Source organism: Pinus tabuliformis, chromosome 4_2, assembly GCF_031772625.1.
Source record: "Pinus tabuliformis cultivar Carrire ecotype Pingquan chromosome 4_2, CPIR1, whole genome shotgun sequence".
Taxonomy (NCBI): domain Eukaryota; kingdom Viridiplantae; phylum Streptophyta; class Pinopsida; order Pinales; family Pinaceae; genus Pinus; species Pinus tabuliformis.
In genome coordinates, this window is record NC_142304.1 from 458516139 (window position 1) to 458542866 (window position 26728).

General features: G+C 36.8%; 1 protein-coding gene across 3 annotated transcripts in view; it reads right to left on the bottom strand.

Moving 5' to 3' along the window:
• UPL6 (ubiquitin protein ligase 6) overlaps positions 1-26728 on the bottom strand; it is a 395397-nt gene that overhangs the window by 241708 nt on the left and 126961 nt on the right. For all 3 annotated transcript variants that reach the window (XM_089428856.1, XM_089428854.1, XM_089428855.1), the window contains exons 8-12: positions 16857-16938; positions 6965-7074; positions 6495-6802; positions 6205-6301; positions 5643-5786 (exon numbers count right to left, since the gene is read on the bottom strand). In XM_089428856.1, coding sequence (XP_089284982.1) covers positions 5643-5786; positions 6205-6301; positions 6495-6802; positions 6965-7074; positions 16857-16938 — 741 coding nt within the window. The remainder of the gene's footprint in view (positions 1-5642; positions 5787-6204; positions 6302-6494; positions 6803-6964; positions 7075-16856; positions 16939-26728) is intronic.

A 26728-nucleotide genomic window follows, 5' to 3' on the forward strand; every position in this document is an offset into this window, starting at 1 on the left:
TTTTTTTTGCCCCCAAGTCATTTTAAAACATAATTTTTTTAAATTAATTTTTTTTTCGCATCCGCAATTTTTTTCGCGCAAATCGCTGCCAGCGTCGCTCCCGGAGCGAAAATTAAAAGCTCGAGAGCAATCGCTCCCTAATCGCTCCCGAGATATAATTTTCGCTCCGAGAGCGACGCTCCTGATATCGCTCCTGATTTTGGTAGGGAGCGCAAATTTTTTTATCGGGAGCGCGCTCCCGAGCTACTCCCGCCCGAAGCGTGGATTGGGAGCAGGTTCGAAGGGGGGGGACCGCTCCCCCGCAACTCCGATGTAAACAAAAGATGGATACACTTAATGAGTAATTCACTTGAATATTGAAGAGCAAGAATTGAACATGTTAAGATTCATAATAAAGTGAAAGGATCAAATAGAACCAACCCACAAACCGTACTTCGTGCACTAAATGACAAGAAAAACATCACTAGGGAAGAATAACAGAAAAGTTAAAACCCAAATAAGTTTGTCAGAGAGTTGAATCATAAGTGCACTGAAGAGAGATGCAACCAAATAACATGAGAGCGAGCGTTGAATCATAAGTGCACTAAAGAGAGATGCAACCAAATAACATGAGAGCGACTAAGTCACATGACACGAGGACACGAGACACGGAGGACACGTAAATACGAGTTTTCAATACGAAACGCAGCGACCTGAAAACAGGGCACGGGGAACACGTTTTTTATATATATATATATATATACCAAATATAGTTTTTTGTCCATATTAAATTGCAGGTTGCAGCGTATCTAATCAAATTAAAATATAATTACTTCTCAAAGTTCATAGTTCACTTTAAAAAAGTAAATAGAATCAAAATTTACTATTTAGAAATTAGAATGTGATATGCTTGGTATTGATTCTTGAATATTCAATATTCATTGTTCATGTACAACTTACAAGCACATAAGAAAATAACTAAAGTCTAATCCTATTGATTTCCTCTGCCCCTCTTGCGAGAAAATGCCACAGCCTTCCCTTTCCCTCTAGATGTAGATGCTGGTGCTGGTGGAGTTGGCAGTGGAGTTTGCTATGCTCTAGAAGCTGAAGAACTAGAAGTAGGAGCTATAGGAGGTAGACCACGTCCTCTACTAGTGGTAGGGGTAGCCCGGGCAGGTGGTGTCACCTGGAAACATTACAATCTCTCAATCCTGAAATCCTAAAAAACTGATAAGTCTGCTGCATTTTGAATGAAATCTAAAATTCTACTTTCTCCATATGAAATCCAGTGAGGCCGGAACCACTCTCAAACATCGAGTCATTTCATGGTAATGTTAAAAATTTAAGTAAAAGGATGAAAATGAAGATTAAGGAGAATGTCACTTTTACTTTAAGAATTTAACATTACCATGAATAGCATATCAATACTAGGGCCTAGACTTGATCATTAAGCTGCCCCACTCAAAAATTATTTGTTTCTTTCAAAAAAATTGCAGCTTATGCAGGCAACGTTTTCTACCAACGAAATACGCGTTTTCCAAATTCAGGACACGACGAAAACTGGCGAATACGTATTCCATTTTATAGGACACGATAAAAACCGTATTCGACACGTATTAGGGCGGACGTGTCCTGTGACTTAGGAGAGCGAGCGAACAAAGAGTTTATAGCAGTCTTAGGCTAAATCACATGTACTAGAGAGATCAAAAAGATCACATGATGAATCTTAGAAATGAGACTCGAGAGTGTATTTATATACACAACTCATCAAATAAGGTGCCCTCTCCAAGAGGGCTTACGGGCCCACATAAAAAATAGGTTAGCCTTAACCACCTAGGAATATAATAAATTAGCACTAACTAATTCAAGTTTGAGCCCAACCCTAGAAACACACTAATATGCAACAATAATGATTACGGTGAGGCCAGATATGGTCATTTGTAAATATTACACCATCATTCCACTATCCCCCCTTAAGCTGAATAGGAGGTCATTGTAAAAAACATCAAATACAAATGTGAAAGGAGGGTTATGACCCAACTCAATATAGTATTGGTCAAAGTCAAAATAGAAGTGGATTTATATGAATACCCAACTCAATAAAGGTCAAGTGTAACCAAATTATAAATGAGTGAATTTATGAATACCTGACTCGATGTAAATGAGTGAGTTTGTGTAACCAACCCAATACGAACGAGAGTGGGTTTATGAATACAAAACTCCCTAGGTCTCACTTGCTTTGGAATTTTCAACAAAATGTTTGGTCAATTTACCAAGGTCCAAAACTTATTGTTTTCCATCCTTATATGGAGAGTGAATTTGTACAACTCATCACTTCATTAGTTTCACACCTACATATTTGATCTTCAGACCTATAACACATTGCTACGTCATCTTTCAAGTGGCACTGGTCTCACTTCAACTAGACCTGATAATCTTCAATATTCCCATTGTAGTGAACACTACTATTTCTAAACAAGTTTCAGCACTTAAAAAAAGCACTGAACTTGCACGAACTACCACTCCAACAGTCGCACAATCTGCAGTTGAAATTTGGGCAAGTGATGGTAACAAACGTCTTCTTTCCAACACTTCAAGCCCCACTCAAGTCAAAGTTCCCTAAAAATCATTATAGATCAAACCATGCAAGGTGTTGTTTGAATGTTCCCAGACCCCAAATCATAAATTTTCTACTCTAACAACAAATGTTATGAGCCCAATGCTTAAAATATCATAATAAACTTGTGTGCACACAATGCATACCAAATATAGGCATTGAGTATAACTTCCAAAATGATAATGATGAGTAATACACTTAGTTACCAGGATTCGGATACGGATACGGATCCAGATCCAGATTTGCTAGATTTTTTAAAATCCAGGATCTGGATATAGCAAGGATACATCAAGTACAAAAATTATAGTAATATTTTTAAAATTTATAAAAACACTTTTAGAATTCAAAAATCAAATCCATTTATAAATCACAACATTTAGAACCGAAACCATTATATATATTATAAATATGAACACTGAAACATGAATTGATGCATCCTCCCTCATACAAAAAGAATCATATTAGTACAAAAATGAGTCTCTAATCACTCTACTAATATCATAATGTGCAATAGGTTTAACTACATGTCCTAAAATGGATCTACATTCTCTTCTGCATATTGCAGCTCTACATCATGAATAGATGATGGGGGTCCTGGAATGTAAGAAGTTGCAGGATTCCAGATCGATGGAAACGGATTCAAATTTTATAATAAAAGATTATAATATATATTATGTAAACCATAAATGATTCAAATTTTATAATAAAAGAATATCATATATATTATATAAATTAAATTTATGAAGAATATAATAGGTATAAGAAAAAGTGGCTTTCGAAGATATATAGATGTATGTGTTATTTCTTATTTTTTAAATTAAAGAATTTAATAAAATTATTTATTCATTTTATAGATTCATGTATTATAAATTTATATATTGATACGATGCTATTGTTATTTGATAATTGGTATGCCATTGTTATTTGATAATTTGTAGTATAATTTTATAACTTATTAGATTATGCAAAAACTAATTAATATTTAAAATTCTATTAATATGTTAATAAAATAAATAGATTATACCATTATCTTTTATTTATAAGCATAAAATAAATATTTAAATTAAAAAATATATAAACCTCTCCAATTTCAACACCAAAGCGTGGTCTCCCCACACATTGTGATCTCTCTCAATCACCCACGCGTTCACGATGAGCCTCGTTTTAGTAGGAATGTGGTATCCCACTATCATGCACGCCTCCATTGACTTGCAAGGAAGCAACAGTGGCACCGTTGAATGCAGTCTCAGTGTTTCCTTCACAACACATTGCAGGTACTCCAGGCTCGACAAAGCACACGGCTTCACTCGCCTATCTTTGCCCACAACCAACTCAATCTCTTCTTGTCGCTATCCTATGGCCGACAAACTCATAGAAAACAAGAATGAGGGACTGAACATCCAATTAAGCCAAGAAAAACCTAAAACTAAATTCCAAAAACTAAAAACCGAGTTGAATAAAAAGTTGAAATCCGGAATTCTACAAGGATCCATTTCCAAAGTGAAGGATTTGTTTCCAAGGCGAGGGATCGATTTCCATCGATCAGGAATTCGCCATGCTATCAGTTCTCCGACAGATCTAGGAGGATCTGGATCCGATCCGTCGATCTGTGGATCTTGGATCCCAGAGGGTCGGATCTGAACATAGGTAATACAATAACCCTTCATGCATTAGGACAACTCCCAAATAATCGAAGTACATCGAGATGTTCAAATCATAATTCCATGTCTACATTAATGACTCTATTGGCCTTTATATATAGCTATTCTTACTCATCACACATGTGGGCCCCCAATTATACAACACACTATTATATATGGATTTAACCCCATACATACCCGCATTAGGGTCTTAAAAACTTTCTCTTCAATGTTCTACTTATGGTTTGATAGACTTGCTCTATCTATTGTAGCATCAATTGCTCTTTGCGTCTCTCTCCAGAACTGTACTTTGTTATTGAGGGTTTCCCCATTCTAAATTTAACCCCGCTTTAATTTGTTACTATGCCATATGCTCCTTCTTATTTTAGGGAGGAGAAGTCGTGGGCACTCTTTCTTTTGCTTCCATTAGTTAATGACTTTCAAGATCAGCAACCTTTTTTGCTCATTTGTTGACACTAATATAATTTCATTTCATTTCAGTTTTTTGACATCCCCAAGGACATAGGTAATGCAGGGGAAGCCATCCTAGACCACAAGCAAAGCATCACCAAGTAACTAGAGGAGAGCAATACAGATAACATGTCCCTATATCAATTTTCTAAATGATAATGAATGAGACACTGATAAATGAACCTGTAACATCCCTTATTTAGGAAGGTTAACTAACATGCCCAAAAACAGTAATGCTCTAGAATCAATGGTATAAGCAAAAAGGAATTCAGAATTCTATTGCAAACCAGCTTAGTTTCATATAAAACACACACCACCACAGCCCACAACTCCCTCCCCCGGATCTATCGAACAGCAGGAGGTATGGAAAAATCTAGAGCAGACCCTTACAGACAACAAGTCTCTCTATCAACGATCAAAATGATAACAAATGGAACACTGACCATGAACCTGCAAATATCACTTATTTAGGAAGGCTAGCTAACATGCCCAAAAACAGTAATGCTGTAGAAGAAATGGTATAGGCAAAAAGGTAATCAAAATTGTATTGCAGACCACCCTAGACCCATATAACCACCCATTATCAATTGAGCATCAAGCGGTATGAAAAAACCAATGGCAAGGTTTGCACCTTGAGGGATTTCATCCCTCTTGGGGCTTTATAAGATGGGTCTAAGCTGTCTATCATTAAAGTATATTATTTTCTTTTAACATGAAGAACCGATGTGACGTTAGTGTTTCACTCAGTCACTCATGACACATCTATTTATTTATGCGAAAGGCAATGTAACACCAGTGTTACACACACTCACTCGCATGTGACACCTCCCCAATTCTGGGTTGTAGAATGCACCTCTCTACACATAAATACAGGAAATAAGGAAAAAATAGCACTGGGAACATCCAATGTCAAGGATTCTGAAGAGTTTGAAAACCTGTGCCAATAGTTCAGCTGCTACTGTGCTGACTCTCTCTCGGATAGATTGTAATGGAAATCTCTTTTGATTTGATCCAGAATGAACAGTCTTCTGAGGTGCAGAAGTCTTAGAGGGGATCACCCATAGCAGCTGCCACAATGCCTGTTGAAGAAGAAAGAAAATATTTTAATCTACCAGATACATGCAGTTTAATCCAGAATGTGAAAGCCTCTCACCACTGCTATAATAGTTTTCACTTGTGTAGAAAATAGCCTGCATATTGTAGAATTTCATGGTGCCAAGATTTTTATATTTCTATATTAGCCATCATATAAGTTTTCAAATTTTCTTTCCCATGGACAGATACAATGCACTATACTAATAATTTGCCAAAGCCAACAAAACACTGCATCACAAGGATGGAAAAGGAGTGCATAACTACAGTGTTAAGTGTACGATCCTGTTGACAATAAACACACCCTTTAATGCTCCTAAATGATAACATTGATAGAAAACAATTAGCATTAGTACACTTTAACAAATCTAAACTCAACACTTTGATGGCTAGATAAACCAATACCTCTTTTAAAATGATAACTAAAGCCTTGACATCTTGCAATGGAAGAGGCTTCTGGTGCTCGTAGAACTCCTCATTATCAATAATCATCAACATATGCCTAACAGAAAACCAGTGTATCATGATTAACTAATAAAATAAACTCACTTGAGTTTCATCTAAAAGAAAACGCTGGTCATAGCCTCTTTTTGTCACAATATGAGCATATAACTTTCGCATGTGTTAAATATATTAAGCTTCAATTACAAAAATACTCATTTAAACTGAAAGCCATTTCTCTAACTATATTTCACCTGTACAATGGGCAGAAAACAGAAAGAGGCAACAACCAACCCGGAGCATCTCCTGGGAAAAATTCTGCTAAAGCCTCCATAGATGGCCACCTTTGGCTCAAGTGACACCGTTTCATGTAGTGCCAAAGAGTAGGGACGAGTTCAGTTGTATATGCAAGTCCAGTCATGACATTCTCAAGGGGTAACATTGTGATAGAAACATGCAAAAAAGCACAAAGTGCAGTAACAGCTGCTGCTTCTTTTACAGATGGCCCTTCAGTAAAAGTACTATCACCAAAACCAGAGATGTCACCATATAAAAATCTCACCTACACCGTAAATTCACAACAAAAAATTAATCAATGCAAGAGATGATTAGAAAACTGGTTATTGAAACATTAATTGGACATCAGAACCTACAAGGATCCGTGGACAAAGTTCAGAAAATATAAGTGAATGTTCAGAGCAGAACCAGACAGACAGGCCCTTACCAGTTGTTTCAGAAAATCTAAATCAACTGCATTAAGGATTTGCCTCTCTAAATCCTTGCTCAGTGTTATGTGACCCGCATCCTCTTCCACATCCATGTCATCATCATAATCTGTGAAAAACATCATAATATGAATTACAATGATATAAACAACATAGCAACATTTTTCCAGTCAAATCAAAAACCTTGTACATGATTTCACCTTCTGAAAATCAAGATATTTTTTCAAATCCTTGAAGTAATGTAGATTTTATACAATGAATTGAGAATCAACATGCAAACATTCACATCAATCCCATACAAACAACGAGTGTAACATGAGCTAGTCGCTGGTCACTCCCAAATAGACAACTTTTTGTTTAATGTTGACGAACATGTTTCCTTTTCAGGGGCTGATCGACAACATTAACATAATCTGAAACAGAAAATATAAGGCTTCAAATTGGGTTCACAGTTCAAGAAATGACATTTTTCAAGAGTCTCTCAAATCAAAATTAGGCTTTATAAATAACTAGCATATAGTGTTTGTGTTAAAATTGGCAACTAGGGCCAAACTCCATGTGGATCACCCTATTTATGGCAGCTGATATTTTTCTTGGATTCCTCTCTCCAAGGGGTGTAGGATTGATCTACAGATCATCCGATTCCAACATGTATTTATGGAGATATGAATTTATTCATATTATTGACAATTTGTCAAGGTCGGCCAGCAAGCTAAACAAGCACTTTTACCCCCAGCTCAACCTCAACGTTGCATTTAAATAGAGGAGACCTCAAGTCATTTGAGGAGCACATCATCTCATGATCTCTCTCTCCACATGTTTGGGTTTGTCTTCTCACAAGGAGGACGTGGTGGAAAGAAAGATCAGAGAAGCCTAGCTGTAGTCAAAAAGAGACCTAGCCGCAGTCAAGAGAGGCTCTTATCCGCAGTCAAGAAGGCCCTAATCCGCAGTCAAGAAGAGGAGCCCTAGCCACAGAAAAGAGAGGCCCTAATCTGCAACAAAGAAGGAACCTTAATATAAGCATAAAGAAGCCTGGAAGGACAGTGTAGAATTTCAGTTGGCTGTAGGTAATACTGTGTTGAAAGAAGCTATCTAGGGCATGCCTTAAGGACTATTTACAAGGTTGGTAAGCCACAGTCATAACGTAAAGTAATGCATTGAAGAGAACTGCCCTATAGGCTAAGATCAGATCAGCATATGTATACAGTTGGGTGCTAGAAAGTGCTGACAGCAAAGATGAGTTCTTGTAGAACTAATACTGCTGTGTTGATGTAGTTGGGTGCTGTTTGATGGAGGACTGTAGACCTAACTTGCTGCTGGGCTAGGCCACAGGCCATAGCCAGCAGCAAAGGCTGTTCTACCAGACTTGGACAGCGTGGCAGCTGTGGAGTCTCTCCTTGGTACACCGCAGCCTTAGAAGGCCTGCTTTATTGACTGCTTGAACGATGAGGAATGAAGCTTGATGCCCAAACTCATGGAGCAGTGACAGAAAGTGCAGCAAGAGGTCAACAGCGTTTTGGGAGCTGCATTGGGTGAAGGTTTGACCATGTTTGGTTCAGCATCCTTTTGGTGCCATATGGATGATCTTCCAAGGAGTTGAAGGATCTTCCTAGGAGCAGAACGAGCTGTGTAGTTTTTGGGTGCATTGAGCTTACTGTTGAAGGCCGATGTTGGCTGAGTTTAACCAAGCCACTTAGAGGAAGATTTCCAACCTGTTTGATCAGCATTGACATTTCTGATCTAGGCTTTACTGCTGCTGTCATAAACCATCAGATTTGTAATTTTGTACTATCTCTTTCTCTGCTGAACTATTGAAGAATATAAGAAGATTTGATCAAGGGTTTCCCCACATTGGGTTTTGTCCCTGGCTGGTGCCACATCTTGTGTCCTCTTGTCTTGGCTTGTCTTTGCATTTTACTATCATGCTGATGTGATTGCTACTCTGGATATTAATATTGGGCTAATAAGAAAATTGAAGTAAATTGCTCTTAAGAATAGACCATACCAAAAATTAACATGGTATCGGAGTTGAGGTGAAGACAAAGCCCAAGCAAGAGTGAAAGAGCAATCACCGAAGACAGTTGGACAAGGTCAAAGGCTCAATGGGTTCCTCATCCCACTTCCCGGCTAAAGATAAGCTCCGTGAAAAGTCTAACTATCACGGATGGAAGATGTCTCTTGATCTGATATTGAAGAACATGAAGTGTTGGACTATGTCAGGGGTAAAATCCCCGAGCCTCCATCAAATGCACCGGCTGCTACAAAGAACAAGTACACCAAGGCTGAAGTCAAAACGAAGAAGATTATTAGAGATTCCATTGACAAGCGTCTGGTGGCCTACATCTCTGATCTAAACACCTCCAAAGAAATCCATGACAAGTTGGTTAGGATGTTCAAGGTTAGTGACGCAAATCAGCTTTTATTTCTCAAAAATAAGTTGAAGGATATTAAGAAGGGCAAGGACGAGGATATTCAATCCTACTTCTTAAGAATCATTGAGATCAAGAATGATCTTCTTGCAATTGAAGAAATCATATCTAACAGGAAACTTACTATCACTACCCTTGGAGGGCTCCCACCTGAGTGGTATATATATAAAACCACTATTCTCAATAATGATCAAATTCCAGGGTTTGAAGAATTGATGTCGAGATGCATTCAAGAAGAAACAAGAATGGTGGAGCAAGAGATGTCTTTTAATAGAGGCAACCCCACTGCATTGTCCACTCATGTCAAAAGGAGAAATAATGCAGGGTCTATAGGTCATTTTCATGGAAAGCCTGGATCTAAGGGAGGAAGGAAAGGCAGGTGCTTTTCTTGCAATAAGTTTGGCCACTATGCAAGGGAGTGTCCAAATAGAAGGGGCACATCACATGATGATGATCACAATCATTCCAAGGGAAACTTCAACAACAATGACCAAAGGAATGGTAGCTCCAATGGCAAGCGAAAAAGGAATGCAGGACATCAAAGAAATGGTCGACCCTCCAAGAAATCAAGGAACTCCATGTATGAAGAATCAAATGTTGTTAACAATAACCAAAAGGAGTGTTATCTTATATCCACCCTCTCCACTACCTCTCCTCCGGACACTTTGGGGAATTGGCTTATTGATAGTGGTGCTTCAAGGCACTTCATCGATACAAAGAAGCTCTCTCTAATCTAATAGAGAAGGAAACAAACTTGGAGATTATTCTTGGATACAATGCCACCTATCCCGTAAAGGGTGTAGGGACTGTTACCCTTAAATTGAATCAGGATAACACGATTCATTTACAAGAAGTTCTATATGTACCTGATCTCTAGCAGAACCTGGTGCCCATTTCGACAATGGAAGACAATGTAACGAATAAAATATATAAATAATATAAATATAATGTAAAAGATAATAATCATAAATAATAGTTAAGTTAAGCTAATAATTAGGTTGAAGAGGCATGTCTAATAGAACATGACTCTTCATGAAGAGACGTTTGCGTGGTATATAAGCAAGCCTCTTGTTCTCATTGTAAATCATTATCATTATCATTCTTATTCTTATTCACATATTTAATATAATATTTATATCCTTAATGGATAATTTGATATTCCAAGTCTTTTGGAGTAATTAATCTTAAGAAGGAACTTTGTTCGCTTCATGTGGTATCAGAGCCACGTTGGCTGATCACCAGGCCTTTGGCTATCAACCTATCATCAACTTCGTTGCTGTCATAATTGAAGTGTTTCGCTACATATTGGGAGATTCTCCATTTTTTAGGTCTTTGGCCATTATTTAAAAAAAAAAATTAATAAAAAATAAAGAAGAAGGGTATATAAAAAAAAAGAGGAAAGGAAATAATATATTCCGAAGAAAAAAAAAAGTGAAAAAAAAAAAAATATATATATATATATATATAAGGGTTTTACATTATTGATAAAAGTGCATAATAAAGATAAGCGGGAATCTTTTCAAGTATATTTAAAACTTTTTATGTGGAGAAGCCCGCGGTTTTAAAAACAACCCATGGTAATTGCCCATGGTATTTTAGAAAGTTAAAAGAAAAAGAAAGAAAAACAAAAAACAAAAGGAATACGTTTTACTTTTTACGTGGAGAACATTTTAACGGAGGTTTTACTTTTTACGTGGAGAACATTTTAACGGAGGTTTTACTTTTTACGTGGACAACATTTAATAGCCCATGGTATTTTAAAAGTTAAAGTAAAAACAAGGATACAAAAGCTCTTACGTGAACGTAAATGAGGTTTTAAAAACAACCCATGGTAATAGCTCATGGGATTTTAAAAGTAAAAGATATTTTGATAACATTGGAGAAAAAAGGTGTAATCTAAATAATTTTAATCTTTCAAATCTAAAGATTGTGACGGTACCAAGAATCACGTCTCATCCAATTAGTCACGACTCATCCAAATTCTAAAAAAAATATTATTTTAATTATAAAAAAAGGATACTATATAAGCCTTATATAGTTACATATAAAAAGAAAAGTGGGTCTCAAAAAAGTATATATAAAATTTATATAATTAATTTTATAATATATATAAATAAAATTATATAATCTATATAATTTATAATTATATATAAAAAAAATTATTATTATATAAGAATTTTATTAAAAGAGTGAACAAAAGAAGAAGAAGAAGCAAAAGAAGAAGAGAATATTTGAAATATATATATATTAGATTTTTATAAGAGAGAAGTGGAAATATATTTTATAGATTAAAATAAAAAGAGAGTTAAAAAAAAATATTATATATAAAAGAAAAAAAAATCCCAAGTTCATCTTAACAAAGTAAAAATGGAGTCAACCGATAAAGAAATTGAGTGTAGTCCAAAAATGAGAGATGAAAGGTTTCCTGAAACCTTTGGTAAATATGTTGATACATTATTTCAAATCAACGGATCGCTCGCAGGAAGGGATTAGGATATCATAATCTCTATCTGTCCTGCTGAAAGAATAATTATGTTAGTCCTAAATGTGCTAACCAATTGGTGATTCCTGAATCAAATATAGTTGAAACAAATATTTTTGGCAAACAATACAATATAAGCAATTTACACCTAAATATTGGAGATTATACTTTTACCTCAAAATTCACTGTGAAAACCTTACGTTTTGACGATATTGACATTGATAGTGACATTGTTTTGGGGTTACCTTGGATGGAAACTCTAGGTTCCTTTATTCTAAATACAAAGAAGAAGTTTTTAACATTTTCTTACAAGAAGAAGAAAATAACGCTCCAAGATTTTACACTAAAACCAAATTCTATAACACCAAAAGATATCTCAGATATTTCAAAAGTAATGTCTCAAGAAGGTAAAAAGCTATTACAAAATATGCAAAAAGAAATTGACAAAATCAATGTTGACAAAAATGAAGAAGTTTCTCGATTTAAAAACCATAGCGAAAAATTGCTGACACAAATTAAGAAACTTAAGGATAATAAGTCATTAGAAAGCCAGGTCCAACAACTTATCAAGAAGGAAGCATCAAATGTAGGAATTCAAGTTGATGACAAAACAACAAATATCGATTCAGTGAATGTCACAACTCAAGAAGAAGACGAGCAAGTTGAAGAAAACACACGCTTGGATGTTGCAGTTCAAACAATGAACATCCCCAGTGAATGTTTCATAACCAACTCAACAACATCTTCGCCAGAAGAAAATATAAAAATTGGCACATGCCCAGTAAGGAAAAATCAAACAAAAAAGGTTCCATATCGGCATCCGAATCATGAGAACAGACGAATCAACCATGCTACATATTTGAACAAGTCAGAACCGAAACAACAAACTGATGTTCCAGATAATAGTGATGTAATCTCAATCCAGTCTTATGCTAACAAGTCGTCACAAAATTCCAGTGAGCAGAATGCTATACAGAAGATTAATCTGGGATGGTCTGATCCCTTATCGGTGCGACAATTTTGTTTGTCACTAAGAAGATCATATCAACTTGTATCGACGAGGATGACTATTCCAAAACAGAAAGACTTTCAAAGCCGAAAAAGAGATCAAGCTTTTTTCATCGACAAGCTTTGAGGACAAAGCTTTCTGAAGAAGGAGTCAACGTAACGAATAAAATATATAAATAATATAAATATAATGTAAAAGATAATAATCATAAATAATAGTTAAGTTAAGCTAATAATTAGGTTGAAGAGGCATGTCTAATAGGACATGACTCTTCATGAAGAGACGCTTGCGTGATATATAAGCAAGCCTATTGTTCTCATTGTAAATCATTATCATTATCATTCTTATTCTTATTCACATATTTAATATAATATTTATATCCTTAATGGATAATTTGATATTCCAAGTCTTTTGGAGTAATTAATCTTAAGAAGGAACTTTGTTCACTTCAGACAAAGGTTACAAGGTGGCATTCATCGATGGAAAGGTACATGTTTAGAAAAGGAATTTTAAAGATGCTTTTACTCTTGGGTTTAGGGTTGGCACTTTGTATCAAATTGGAGGAAGTCCATTGGGGGCCATGTCTTGCGACACATCTCTACAATCTGAATTATGGCTCTGGAGGTTTGCCCATCTTCATTATAAGACCCTACCCGAGTTGAGACAGATGGTGATAGGGATGCCCGAGTTCAAAGTAGAGCATGAATGTGTATGTACCGAAGGAAAACTTACAAGGGGACCATTCCCCTCAAGTAATAGTAAGACCACAAATATATTGCAGTTGGTCCACTCCGACATATCTGGTATGATGCCCGTAAGCTCTTGGAAGGATGAAGTAAACACCTGGTTTCGTCACTTCAAAGACTATGTGGAACAACCCGAGGGGTTTGAGGTTCATGACTGGGAATCTCATGTATGTAGGATGAAGAAAGCTCTCTATGGTTTGAAGCAAGCACCCCAGACTTGGTATGAGAGGATTGATAGCTATCTGATAAAGTTGAGATTCACTAGGAGTGAAGCCGATCCAAACCTTTACTTTAAGGTTGTGGATGATAAACCTCTCATACTAGTACTTTATGTGGATGACCTCTTTCTGACAGGTGCAGACCCTCTCATTCACAAATGTAAGAGGGAGTTGAATTCCGAATTTGAGATGAAGGACCTAGGACTGATGCACTACTTCCTAGGGTTGGAGGTCTGACAAAAGCCGAGAGAAATTTTCCTATCTCAAAGAAAATATGTAGTGAAGACCAAGAGAGATCTAACCGCTGTCAAAGAGAGATCTAGCCACAGTGAAGAGAGGCTCTTATCCACAGTCAAGAAGGCCCTAATCCACAGTAAAGAAGAGGAGCCCTGGCTGAAGCAAAGAGAGGCCCTAATTCGCAGCAAAGAAGGAACCTTAATATAAGCATAAAGAAGCCTGGAAGGACAGCATAGAATTTCATTTTGCTGTAGGTGACAGCATGCTGAAAGAAATTATCTAGGGCATGCCTTAAGGACTGTTTACAAGGTTGGTAAGCCACAGTCATAAAGTGAAGTAATGCGTTGAAAAGAACTGCCCTATAGGCTAAGATCAGATCAGCATGTGTATACAGTTGGGTGCTAGAAAGTGCTGACAGCAAAGACGAGTTCTTGTGGGACTAATACTGCTGTGTTCATGTTGTTGGGTGCTGTTTGATGGAGGACCGTAGGCCTAACTTGCTGCTGGGCTAGGCCGCAGGCCATAGCCAGCAGCAAAAGCTGTTCTACCAGACTTGGACAGTGTGGCAGTGGTGGAGTCTCTCCTTGGTACCAGAGCCTTAGAAGGCCTGCTTTATTAACTGCTTGGAGGATGAGAGGTGAAGCTTGATGCCCAAACTCATGGAGCAGTGATAGCAAGTGCAGCAAGAGCTGACCGCACCCATGTCCGTCCGATTCCCGAATATTCCGGGAATCTGAAATTGACTTAAGCTCAGGGGAGGTCAACAGCGTTTTGGGAGATGTATTGGGTCAAGGTTTGACCATGATTGGTTCAGCATCCTATTGGTGCCATATGGATGATCTTCCGAGGAGTTGAAGGATCTTCCTAGGAGCAGAACCAGCTGTGTAGTTTTTGGTTGCATTGAGCTTACTGTTGAAGGCTGATGTTGGCGGGGTTTGACCAAAGCCACTTAGAGGAAGATTTCCATCATGTTTGATCAGCATTGACATTTCTGATCTAGGCTTTACTGCTGCTGTCATAAATCATCAGATTTGTAATTTTGTACTATCTCTTTCTCTGCTGAACTATTGAAGAATATACGAATATTTGATCAAGGGTTTCCCCACATTGGGGTTTGTCCCTCGCTGGTGCCACATCTTATGTCCTCTTGTCTTGGCTTGTCTTTTATTGTTTATGTTTATGTTCTATCTGCATTTTACTATCATGCTGATGTGATTGCTAATCTGGATATTGATATTGGGCTAATAAGAAAATTGAAGTAAATTGCTCTTAAGCATAGAACATACCAAAAATTAACAGTTTGATTATTAATGTATTGGATTTAGTATGTTTATCACACATATTTAAGGATGCCCTACTATTCCTGACATGGAATCAGGGCTTTGGTGACATGAAGCCTGTGCATAACCGAAAAAGCAATGCTGTATTGACTAAAGGGCAGTGCAGTCACAGAAGCAAGCTTATCGTGATACTTCGAGATTTAAATATAATCTTCATTAGTGTTGCATCTATATAAGGTCACGAAAGAATTAAGAATGGATTTCTTTTATTCCAACTTTCCTCCCGAGGCATATTCACGTTTGTTTGATGAAGTATCAAACTGCCACAGCAGTTGTAAAGGGCATTAATATTGTCAGGCTGAAAACTACAGTTCTCGATTGAATCCTACTAACAGGTTATCACAGGATACCAAAAATACAGCACGGAGTATGTGTATCTGTACAGGTTTGCTTGAATGCAAAACAAAGTTACAAACATATTTCTAATCGCATCTATGATCTATCAGGAGAATCTGGAAGAATAAAGGAACTCGATCAGAAAACATTTCGATCATGTACCTCACCTCTTTTTTATGTTCTTGTTGCCCATTACAGCCTTCATTTTCCCTGCCCAGGTTATTTATCGGGCTTCTGCATTCTTGGCATTTTTAGTTTGGGTTAGGCATTTTCACCAACACAATGATCAATTATAGTCATCATGCCTTGTTTCTTCAAAGCTTGCAATCGAGACTTGTTTTCTATTCTTCATAATTGCAATACAATGTGACAACCTCTCTTTTGTTATTTAAAATTTCACTAAATCTCATCATTGATGAACAAGGTCTCCTTAGTGTCAACATAGACAGATAGTAAGTGTCAACACCAAATAGAATTCAGTTTTCAAAACTTAAACTAATGGTGTCTTACAGATCTGAAGAAACAATAATTGCACAATAAATTCCAAAGAAGCAGATACATATGTTATAAACCATATTGCAATGGCCAGGTTTAAGAATAGAAAAGCACAAATAGAACATGACTACATATTTGTTGCTTTTTAAAGTCTCCATAAACCTCTTTATATTGACAAACTGCAACTCCATTGTTCAAACAAACGAGCAACAGCCAAACAAACAGTATGTTTTACCACAAGTGCAGCTAAGACCTGGTCAAGCAAGAACAATGTTCAAATGATGAAAACAAAGTCCTTTAACAAAAGCAGTTAACACTTGTCTGCTTGAATGTTTAGCTCAAATCTCAAACCAGCAAGATCTGAAGAAAGCGCCCATAATACAACAACCCTCTGAGTGTGAATGTTTCTATAAAAAAATCAGCATAGTAATAGCTTTCTACTTTAAGGAATTTGCATTCGCATTGCTAAAATAAAAACAATTACATTTATACAGTTAAAAAAAAAAGATAGAAAAAGCTACAGATTGACACCAATTTTCCTGAAACCAAGAAAAACAGTTTTTAATACAACCCAAAAAAGAAAAAGAAAAAAACTCTACCAGATATTTTTGCATTTGAAGTCTTAAAATTATGTGGTATATCCTCCAAAAGAAATCTTGCGCTAGTTGCAAAGTCCATGACCTGGTCCAAACATACCCACATGGTATCAGTATTAGATGCCTTAAGTTTTAGTTTGCGTGAAGTTTGAACAAACAAATCACATTAATATATTCACAATTTCAGCAAAATAAAATAGCATAGGGTTATGGCTAGTCCAATAGTGTTTGCATCAGAATTTTCAATGTTAGCACATGTTAACCCCTTGTAAACAGTTTTTTAATATTAAATATAATCTTATCAGCTGTGAAAAATGAAAATTTGACTGGAGCTTCAGATCCAGATACAGAACATCCAGATTCACTTAAGACCCTAAAGCCCTAACTTCCGCCTATAAAAGAGCCCCTCTCCCCATTCTAAAATAATGAAAAAAGTGAGTTTTGATAACAGTCTACATTTCATGGTTTGTCAATGTTGAAAATGTAGCAAGCAAGGTCTTCTGGCTTGTGGCTTAGCCGGTGAAGACCTTGAATTGTCATCATGAGTTAGACTTCAGTTAGGATGAGTTATTTCCAGTTTACTAGAATAATCATCAAGTTAGAATGTGTAGAGTTGGAGCTTCAGTTAAGTAGAGTCTTCATCAGTTTGACTCCATAACGAGGTAGCAGTTAGAAGTTCAGTTAGAGCAAGTTAGTCTTCAATCTTGATTGAAGGAAGAGCGACTTAAATCTCCCCAGTTGATTGGAGAGAGCACGAGTTAACGACTTTAGTGATGATTGGAAGGAGAGTGAGTAACACTTAGTTAACTTGCTATCAGAGGTCGAGTTCTAAAATTAAACTAGCCTAATTTAGCATGGATCGAATCTATAAAATTAGGATGAAGGCACAAGGAAAACACAATTGTTTTGTGTGCGAAGAATCGTGACAAGACAGAGCTTACGTGATTGTGAGAGAGAGCCTTGATTGTGGAGTGCAGGAATTGTGTCCCAACTCCCATGAAATAGGAGCCACAAATGTGCTAGGATTTAGGAGAATTGGTTGTGTGCGGGTTGTGTGGAGCTGGGATCCTAAAAGATAGGTGTTAAATTGTAGCAAGAAAAGGCTTCATTTGACTTGTGCCTTAGTCAAATGGAGAAATTCGAATTTCCACATCAGCATGATGACTTGAGTTGCAGTTAGCAAGAGTGACATGGCCAACTCAGTTAGTTAAGTCAGTCAATTCCAGTTTGTGGGTAAGAAGTAGCGTTGTGCATGAGTTGATTGCTAAGTTAGCAGGATTCGGATCGGGATCTACCATTTATAAATCACAACATTTAGAACTGAAATCCAAGGTTGCATGGGAGCGCCCCCTCCCCCGAATCCACACTCAATTCACGCTTCGTCCGGGAGCGAGTAGGGAGCTACCTGATGAGCGTGGTCCCTTTAAAAAAAAATTGCTCTCTTTTTTTGAGGGAGGGATTAGGGGAGCGGTCAGGAATGACTTCTCCTTGACCGCTCCCCCTCACTCCGGGAATGATTTTTTAAGAGGGGGAGCAATTGGGTAGCAATTGCTCCCGACCGCTCACCCTCTTAAAAAAACGCTCCTGTCGATGCTAAAAAAAGGTCGTGTGGCGGAGAGGGAGGCGACAGCCGGCGAACAGAGAGGGAGGGAAGGGGAGGGGGGAAAGGTTTAAAAGGCCCTCTCCCCTCCCATTATTCACCCATTGTCGAGTTGGAGAGAGCAAGAGAGAGTTTGGATCTTGGAGAGAGCAAGAGAGAGGAGCTTGGAGGAGCTTGAGGAGCTTGCAAGGGAGATTGGAGCTTGGGATTGAAGGCCAAAGAGGTAGGATCTACACCCTAATCTAGCATTTTTTTTATATGTTCATTGCTAAATTAAGAAGAAAAAAAATCTCTATTTCCCATTCCCATTCCCATTCCTCCATTTTTTGCAGACTCAAAATTCAAACATCATGGCTATATGGTTTGGCATTTTCTTGTTGTTGGTTCCTTTTTTGGTTATTATGGTGTTGGAGAGTAGGAGGGTTGATCATGATGAAGAAGAGAATGAAGAAGTGAGTTATAGTGGATTTGATGAAAACCCTGGAGAGGAGTACCTTGGTGAGGAGGAAGAAAATGGACATAATGAGGCCCAAAAACTAAACAAGACCAAACCCCATTGTGGAAATACGTTACTAGGTCTAAAGCGGGGATAGGGGGTGGAACCACTAAACAAAGATGCAACAATTGCAACAACATTTACACAAGTTCATACACCCATGCCAGAAGGCACCTCTATGGGAAAAGGCCATGGGATGGAGATAAACCAATAGGAATCAAGCTTGTGTAAGTGTGTCAGCAACAAAAAGAGTCAAATACATAAGGGAAGAGGAAGAAGCCCAATACAAATCTAAAATATCAAAGGGTTTCTTTGAACATAGCTCACAATCAAATGCACAAAGAACTCCATCAGCATCCCCCCAAGGCAGTGGATATGGAGGCACAGGAACAAACATCTCTTTAAGGCACAGAACCATATCATATTTCCTTGATGAAGGGTGTAGGAATGATGTGGATTCAAAAATTTACCGGTTTCTCTACGCATGTGGGATACCATTCAATGTTCTTTTCTCACCTTATTGGTATGAAATCGTTTCTACCATAAATGATGCCCCCAGAGGATACAAGAGCCCTCGGTATGACAAGGCTAGAACCATTGGACTTGATCATGAAAAAAGCAAAAATATCGCATTCTTTGAGCAAAATGACAAATTCTTGGACTCAGCATTGGGTGTCCATTGTATCTGATGGATGGACAAATGTAAAAGGCAAGCCATTGATAAGTGTTCTTGTTGTGTCTGTTAGTGGCACCATCTTCCTTTCAGCGTATGATTATTCAAAGAAGTTCAAGACCGGCATCAACATTGCAGAACCATTACTTGAAACAATTGAATGTATTGGGCCATACAATATCATCCAAGTCATTACTGATAACGCTGCTAATTTTAAGGCAGAGGGAGCAATTATTGAGGATAAATACCCCAACATATTTTGGTTTGGGTGTTTGGTTCACACAATGAACCTTTTGATGCATGATATTCTTAAGAACAAAAACCAACAATACAAATGGATTGGTGATTTGTACGAGGCAAACAAATGATAAAATTTATTACAAATCATAGTAATACCCATGGGCTTTTCTACAGTCACTCAAGATTGGAGTTGTTCAAGATTGCAACGACTAGATTTGCTAACTATTACCTCACCTTCAGGTGCCTTTTTAAGGTAAGAGAGTCATTGGCTAGCATGGTATCAAGTCAACACTGGCAGGTATTAAAGGACAGGGCCACAAATGCAGCTAACAAGCAAGGTTATGAACAGGGGGAGGAGACTACTCTTTATGGTATGTTTTGGTCACGTGTGAGGTAAGTATTGCAATTCACCAAAGTCCAAGCCCATTTATAGCATGATTCATTTTGTAAATACAGATAAACCAGTGATTGGGGAGGCGTATGAGCAGATGGATACCATGTTGGGGAAAATAAAAGATATTGTTTAGGAAAATGATCCCAACTTGTATACAATGATTCACAATTGTGTGTGTACACAATGAAATACACTTAGTGCTCCACTACATGCCTTGGTGTATATCCTTATGCCAAAAATACTACTCTCCATATTGGTTGGGCAAACCTGCACCTGAGGGTGGGGTTAGGGCCAAACCCCATATAGATCTAGAGTTACAAGAGGGATATATGAAAGCATTAGACAAGCTAGTCCGATAGGGAGGAGTGTTCTAATATGCGTCTTAAATTAGGCAGACACTTCAGTTGCACTAGTTTGTTTGGTTCCTTGCATGCAATGGAAGATAGAGACATATTTGATTCTCTCACATGGTGGGAAGCATATGACGGCATGGGACTTTTGCCAAAATTGGCAAAAAAAGTTCTCTCACAGGTTGTAAATACTTCTTCTACAGAGAGGTGTTGGAGCACCTACAACTTCATACATAAATGTCAGAAGAAACAAACTCAATGAAAATTGGGTAGAAAGTTTGATTTATGTGCACTACAACTTGAGGTTGTTGAGTCATTATTGTGGTCGGGTTTATGAGGATCCAACATATATAATTTGGGGCAACCCCCCAGAGTCCTTGACTGATAAGGACCGGCAACGGGGCTCGACTGATAACAACCGGCAACGGGGCTCGACTGTTAAGGAAAGGACCTTTAGGCGCTCGACCTACAAATGATATTAATCTCTAGCTTTACTTACGTCAGTAGCATATTTCTATGCAGGTCTTACAAAGAAGGGGTTAGGTTATTTTGGTAAATATATTCAACCAACCCCAATACTTTTACCAATTAACATCTTAGAAGATTTTACAAAAACTACCAACATTTCACCGGGCTATCAATTAGGAGGGAAACTGACCTAGGCCATGCAAAGAATATAAAAGCCACCTCCGTAAGTAGCTTGGTACAATAATTTGGAGGATGGCACTATACATCTTGAAGAATTGTTAGCATAAATTTTGGGAGACGATGATGAAGCAACAACAACCATGCCACCCCCACCATCCAGTAGCAATGTCAGCGCTCGAGTTCCAAGTATTGTTCCTTTGTTTCCATTGCCTCCATTCACGTGGAGGGCATGTGCCTTTTGGTTCTAGTCATGCGACTATGCAGGAGGAGACTCCTAGAAGACCACCAGTACCATGACCTACTCAGAAATTAGACATTTCTTGTGGCGGCAAGAGGAAGTTGTAGATAATAGATTTACTTGTCTTTTCTTTTAATAATTGTTGACTCTTTCATATTTATTCTGATATTTTTTGTAAACAATATATGACAATTTAAGTTTGAAGTTTGAAGTTGGCAATTATAACTCATTGGTAATGAATTATGAATATGATGCTTCGTGAAAGTTGAAAGTTGTTTCATTTCATGTTAGATATTCTTTGTTGTAATGGTTACACTTAGCTTACAAGTACAACTTTGGTGATCAATGATGATAAATGTTATATATTGAATTTTGAAAGCTTGAAACTTTAAGATTGATGAATCAAGAGACTCAATATGTTGTATGTTACTAACTTGTGGACGTGGTTGATGAAGATTATAACTTCTAAATTGATGTTATATGGTCCAATCTATTTTTTATGCTTTTTATATCTAATTCATCATTCTACATGCTTTTGTTGACATATATGCATCAATATATATATATATATATATATATATATATCGCTCCCAAATAGGGAGCTTCTAAAAATGTCTCTCCCGCTCCTGCTCCCAAGTAACCTTACTAAAATCATTAGATAAATTACAAATATGAAGACTGAAACATTGATTTGACGCATCCTCCCTCATACGAAAAGATAATATAATAATTGATAATAGTAAGTACAAAAATGAGTGGGGTCGTGTTGCTTTCGTGTTTTGCATGGTGAATCATTGTTTGTTGTTGCCTGAAACGTCTTCGTTGTTGTCTAAAATTGAGTAGAGTGCGGTCTACAAACTCGTGGATGAATGCAAGTAGGGACCAATTCATTGTATTAACCACCAAACGAAACCTAAAATCTAAAAATCACAGTAACTGAATATACTAAACAATCTAACTATGTAAACAGTCCAAATATGTAAAATCACTTAACTTCCTGACTTTACTGCCTAACACTAAATATGCTAAATAGTCCATTTCAACCTTGATTCCTACAAAACCTACTCTCCATTTAACAGGTACTTCTTTGTGCATCTGAGTAGCCAAGTCTTAGACTCTTGAGGGAGCATTCCAACATCTACGAACAAGATTACATAACAAACCCTGTTGAACTGAAATTAGACCTCAATCTACCTAGTACCAATCCTATATTACAAAATTAAAACCAAAAAGGTTTCAATGGTCTGAAAGCAAATACTTGAGATTAAATAACCAATTGGTCATAAATTCCTTTAGAAACAGAATATGGATGTTGCAAAGTATTATTTTTAAATACTCAATTCGAGAATTCATGAGAGCATTTTAAATTTCAATCAAGTTGACACTAAGGACACCTGAAAACCTCTGAAAATACATGAAACTCAATAATTTATGAGCTCGAAACGTTAGGAAACATAGAAGAAAACCATAAAATATATAAGAAAAGTGATGGAGTTGAACCCAATAGCAGAGAATCAAAGGCGTAGGATCCAATATTTGAAACTTACTTGGTCTAGATAGCTTGTTTGAGCCAAAGCTCTATTATACACAAATGGAAATCACAAATCATGCAAGGTTGAAGTATGTATAGGTTGCATGGTAGCTAAATTTCCCTTGCAGGATTTGTTTCCCCAACACAGCATCCGTTTCCACCATCCAGGATCTGTTTCCAGCAAATTGCGATCTGCCACGTGATCGTTTCCTGCAAGGATCCAAGCATATCTGGATCCGGATCCGGATCAAGATCAGATCCGTGGATCCTGGACCCCCTTGCGCCGGATCCGGTAACTTAGGTTGATTGCTAAGATCTAGCAATCTAGTGGAGTTATAGTTAGTGACACTCAGTTATTTGAGCTCTAGTCATGAATAGAGGTAGTAGGAGTTCTGTTGAGTAGATGTAATTGTTGTTAACTCACTGATCTCTCAATTAACTAGTCAATTTACTAAGAAAAGCCCTATTTATGCATGCAAATTCAAATTTCCTAGTTAAGTGGAGGAAAAAGGCATCAATGTAATTATTATTGTATACTAGTGAGTGTACAGAGTTTGCATTGAGAAGGTGAGCTAATTTCCTCAGGAATTATGCAAGGAAATAGAAGCTTCCTATTCTTTAAAGGCAGAAATTGCGCAAAGAAATAGGAGGAAGGTGTAGGCCTATTTTGGCTAAGTGTTGGTCAGAGCAAGCATAGTAGGAGATCAATATTGCAGTGCAAGTTGAGCTTCAAGGATTGAACTTGTCATTGTAATAGATCATTGTTCTCATCTGATATAATACAAAAAAGGAGGGGGTTTTCCCAATTGGGTTCCCCAGTAAAAACTGCGTGCATTGTGATTGAATGATTGCATGTGTTTCTATTCTCAGTTTTCCTTTTGCATAATTTAGTAGAAAAAAATTGTGTCTATTGATTTCAGTTTTATTTCATTAGCAGCTACAAATTTCGAGTCATTTCTACAATAGGAGCTCAAGTGCACTAAGAAATAGGACCAAAAGTGCAATAGGAAATAGGAGATCAGCGCAAGGAATAAGGGGCTCAAGTGCGCAAGGAAGGAGGAGCAGAATTGAAGCAGGACAGCAAGCTTTGCAGAGCAAGTCGAGGAGGCAGCAGAGGAAGAATTGTGTGCAAGAACCGAGATCAAGTAGTGATCAAGGCAAGCCAAGATCAATTGTATTAGTTGAGATTTGTGTGAGAAGCAGAACGCTTTCTCAAAAGAGACAGAGTGCTTTGTAATAGATTCAATTGCTCCGAGAACAATCAACAAAATAGCCACATTGAGAAAGCACGTTTTCCCTATTGTGTTTCTTGAGAAAATAAGTGTCTCAATTTGTGTGATGTGTTTTTATATCTGTATTTCTATTCTGTTGCTTATGAATTGTTAAGAGAATCCGTATCTTGGTGAACGTAAACTAGATTTCAATTCTCAGATATTCATCTAAGTAGTTGCAGAGTTTCATGGAAATTTAACAAACTGGTTGCAATGTGCATTTTTGCATTCTGGTTCATGGCATACAAATTGTTCTCCATGTCTACTTCCTAACTTTTCAAAATTATGCATCGTATGTTCTCAAAAAAAAAATTAAAAAAAAAAATTTAAAACTGTATACTAAAAGTTGAATAAGATTCCATATTTGTAATGAACCACCCGGTTCATTCACTAAAGATTTCATTGGAAAGATTATGAGGACTCTTAAATAGGTTGTCCTAGGACAAATATAAACTAATAATATAATATTGATACACCTACATATGTTTGATACACCTGTAGTGACATTATAAATACATTATAAATACCATTGAGTGATGAATAAGAATGGACACAACCTTTAGGAACTTTATTTATTTATTACTAGCTTGGATTGATCTAAACCATAGCTCTATCAAACACCGATAGGGCTAAAATTCCTCAGAGTCCAACTGAGTCATTACAATGTAAAAAAGGTTTGCACCTGGAGAATATGACCCCTCTAAATGCTTGATAGATCCAGCATTAAGATGGATCTAATCTAGTTTACTGATAAATTTTTAACTTTAACTGAACTTATATTTCTATTATTGTTTATTATTTCTATTTTTATTTTATTATTTTGTGAAATATGTTATAAATCTACGTGGGCTAGAGAATGCACCTCTCGACACAATGATTTATTTATTATATATTTGTGCATTTACTATCTATATTGATTATCTTCACTCCATTTCATCCCTCCTCAAGATGCTTCGTTTTCGAGGGAGAATCAAGGGAGATTATATTTTCAGTCCAGTATACAAGAATCTTTATATCTTATGAAGATAGATAACTAAGTTTCTTGAGTAATCAGAAGTATGGCACATATACTGCATGGATCTAAGAAACAGAGAGTAGAAGATGACGCAACAAATGTGATGCAATGTAGAACTTGATCCTAGAATTCAGTGGGTCATTGTTGAAAATGGTACCAAGGAGGTTTTTGCTAGGTGTTGAGCACTCCGCATCAACTACCCTATAGCAGCGTACATTTTCGCAAGAAGATTCCATCATGATCGAGCAGTGAAGATAATCAAGATTTCATCATTATCATTAGTCATCATTTTGTAAAAGTTGCAAACCCATTCTGCAAGTTTATAATGTAAATGATCATAGTAAGACCATCTATGTATGTAATAACCTAGGTAAGCCTACTTCTTTGGTAACAATTTCTATCCTAGGAGGTTTTTCGTCTCACTAATGCATGTGTGTTTTTAAACACGGATGGTTAGCAGAGTTTTTCCCTCCAGCCTCACCCCAAAGCTAAGGTGGATTTTGTCATCAAGATCTTAAGTAAGTCCTAATGTTCTGGTCGAGTCTTCTGTAATGTGATTTGGAAATAATTTTAGCTAATTGGCTAAATTATTTTACTACAAATCACTTGGTCTACTAGATCATATTTGAGTCGCAGAATTGGGTAAATGATTGGGGGTCTATAACGAACAGGTGTTCCCCCTTCATATATTAAATTGTAGTATCCTGATGTAAAAAATATTTTAGTGCATGGTCCCTCATATTTAGACACCATGGTTAAATTATATGAGGGTTGGAAAAATTATTAATTCCCTCATGAGTCAATTAATTAAATTTTCTAGCAAATATAAATTAAAATTATAAGCCAAAAATTTAATTAATATTAAGTCCTAGGAAAAATTAATTCTCCAAATTAAAAATTCGTGGGTTCTAGAATAATTAATTTTTGGAGGTCCCACGACCAAGGAAATATTGAAAATTTCTGTAGATTTTGGACCCTTGGGCCTTGGTAGTTAAGTAAAAGTTTTAATTTTGAGTTGATTAAAATTCAATTAAATGAAAATTTCGAATTTCCTCAAAAAATAAAATAATTTTGACGGAAGAAATTAAAAAATAATTAAAACGCTTTTGATGGTCGAAATTACTTTGACGAAGATCAAGCCAATTAGTCGTTGGAGAATTAATCTATAAATTAGAAGTCATTTGTCATTCGAAATTATTCAATCATTGAATCGTGTACTAGCTCTTGAAGCTCTTGTAAACTTTTATGGAATAATACAACGCAAAGTCTTTGGGGTTTTACTTGATGGCAGTGTTCCTCTCTGGTATTTTATGGTAACTTGTATTTAAAGTTTTGTTAGTCTTATTTATAAGCTGCTGGTTAATAGCTCTTGTAGATCAATCTACTACACAGGTATCGTGCTTAGGTTGTTGGGTTTTA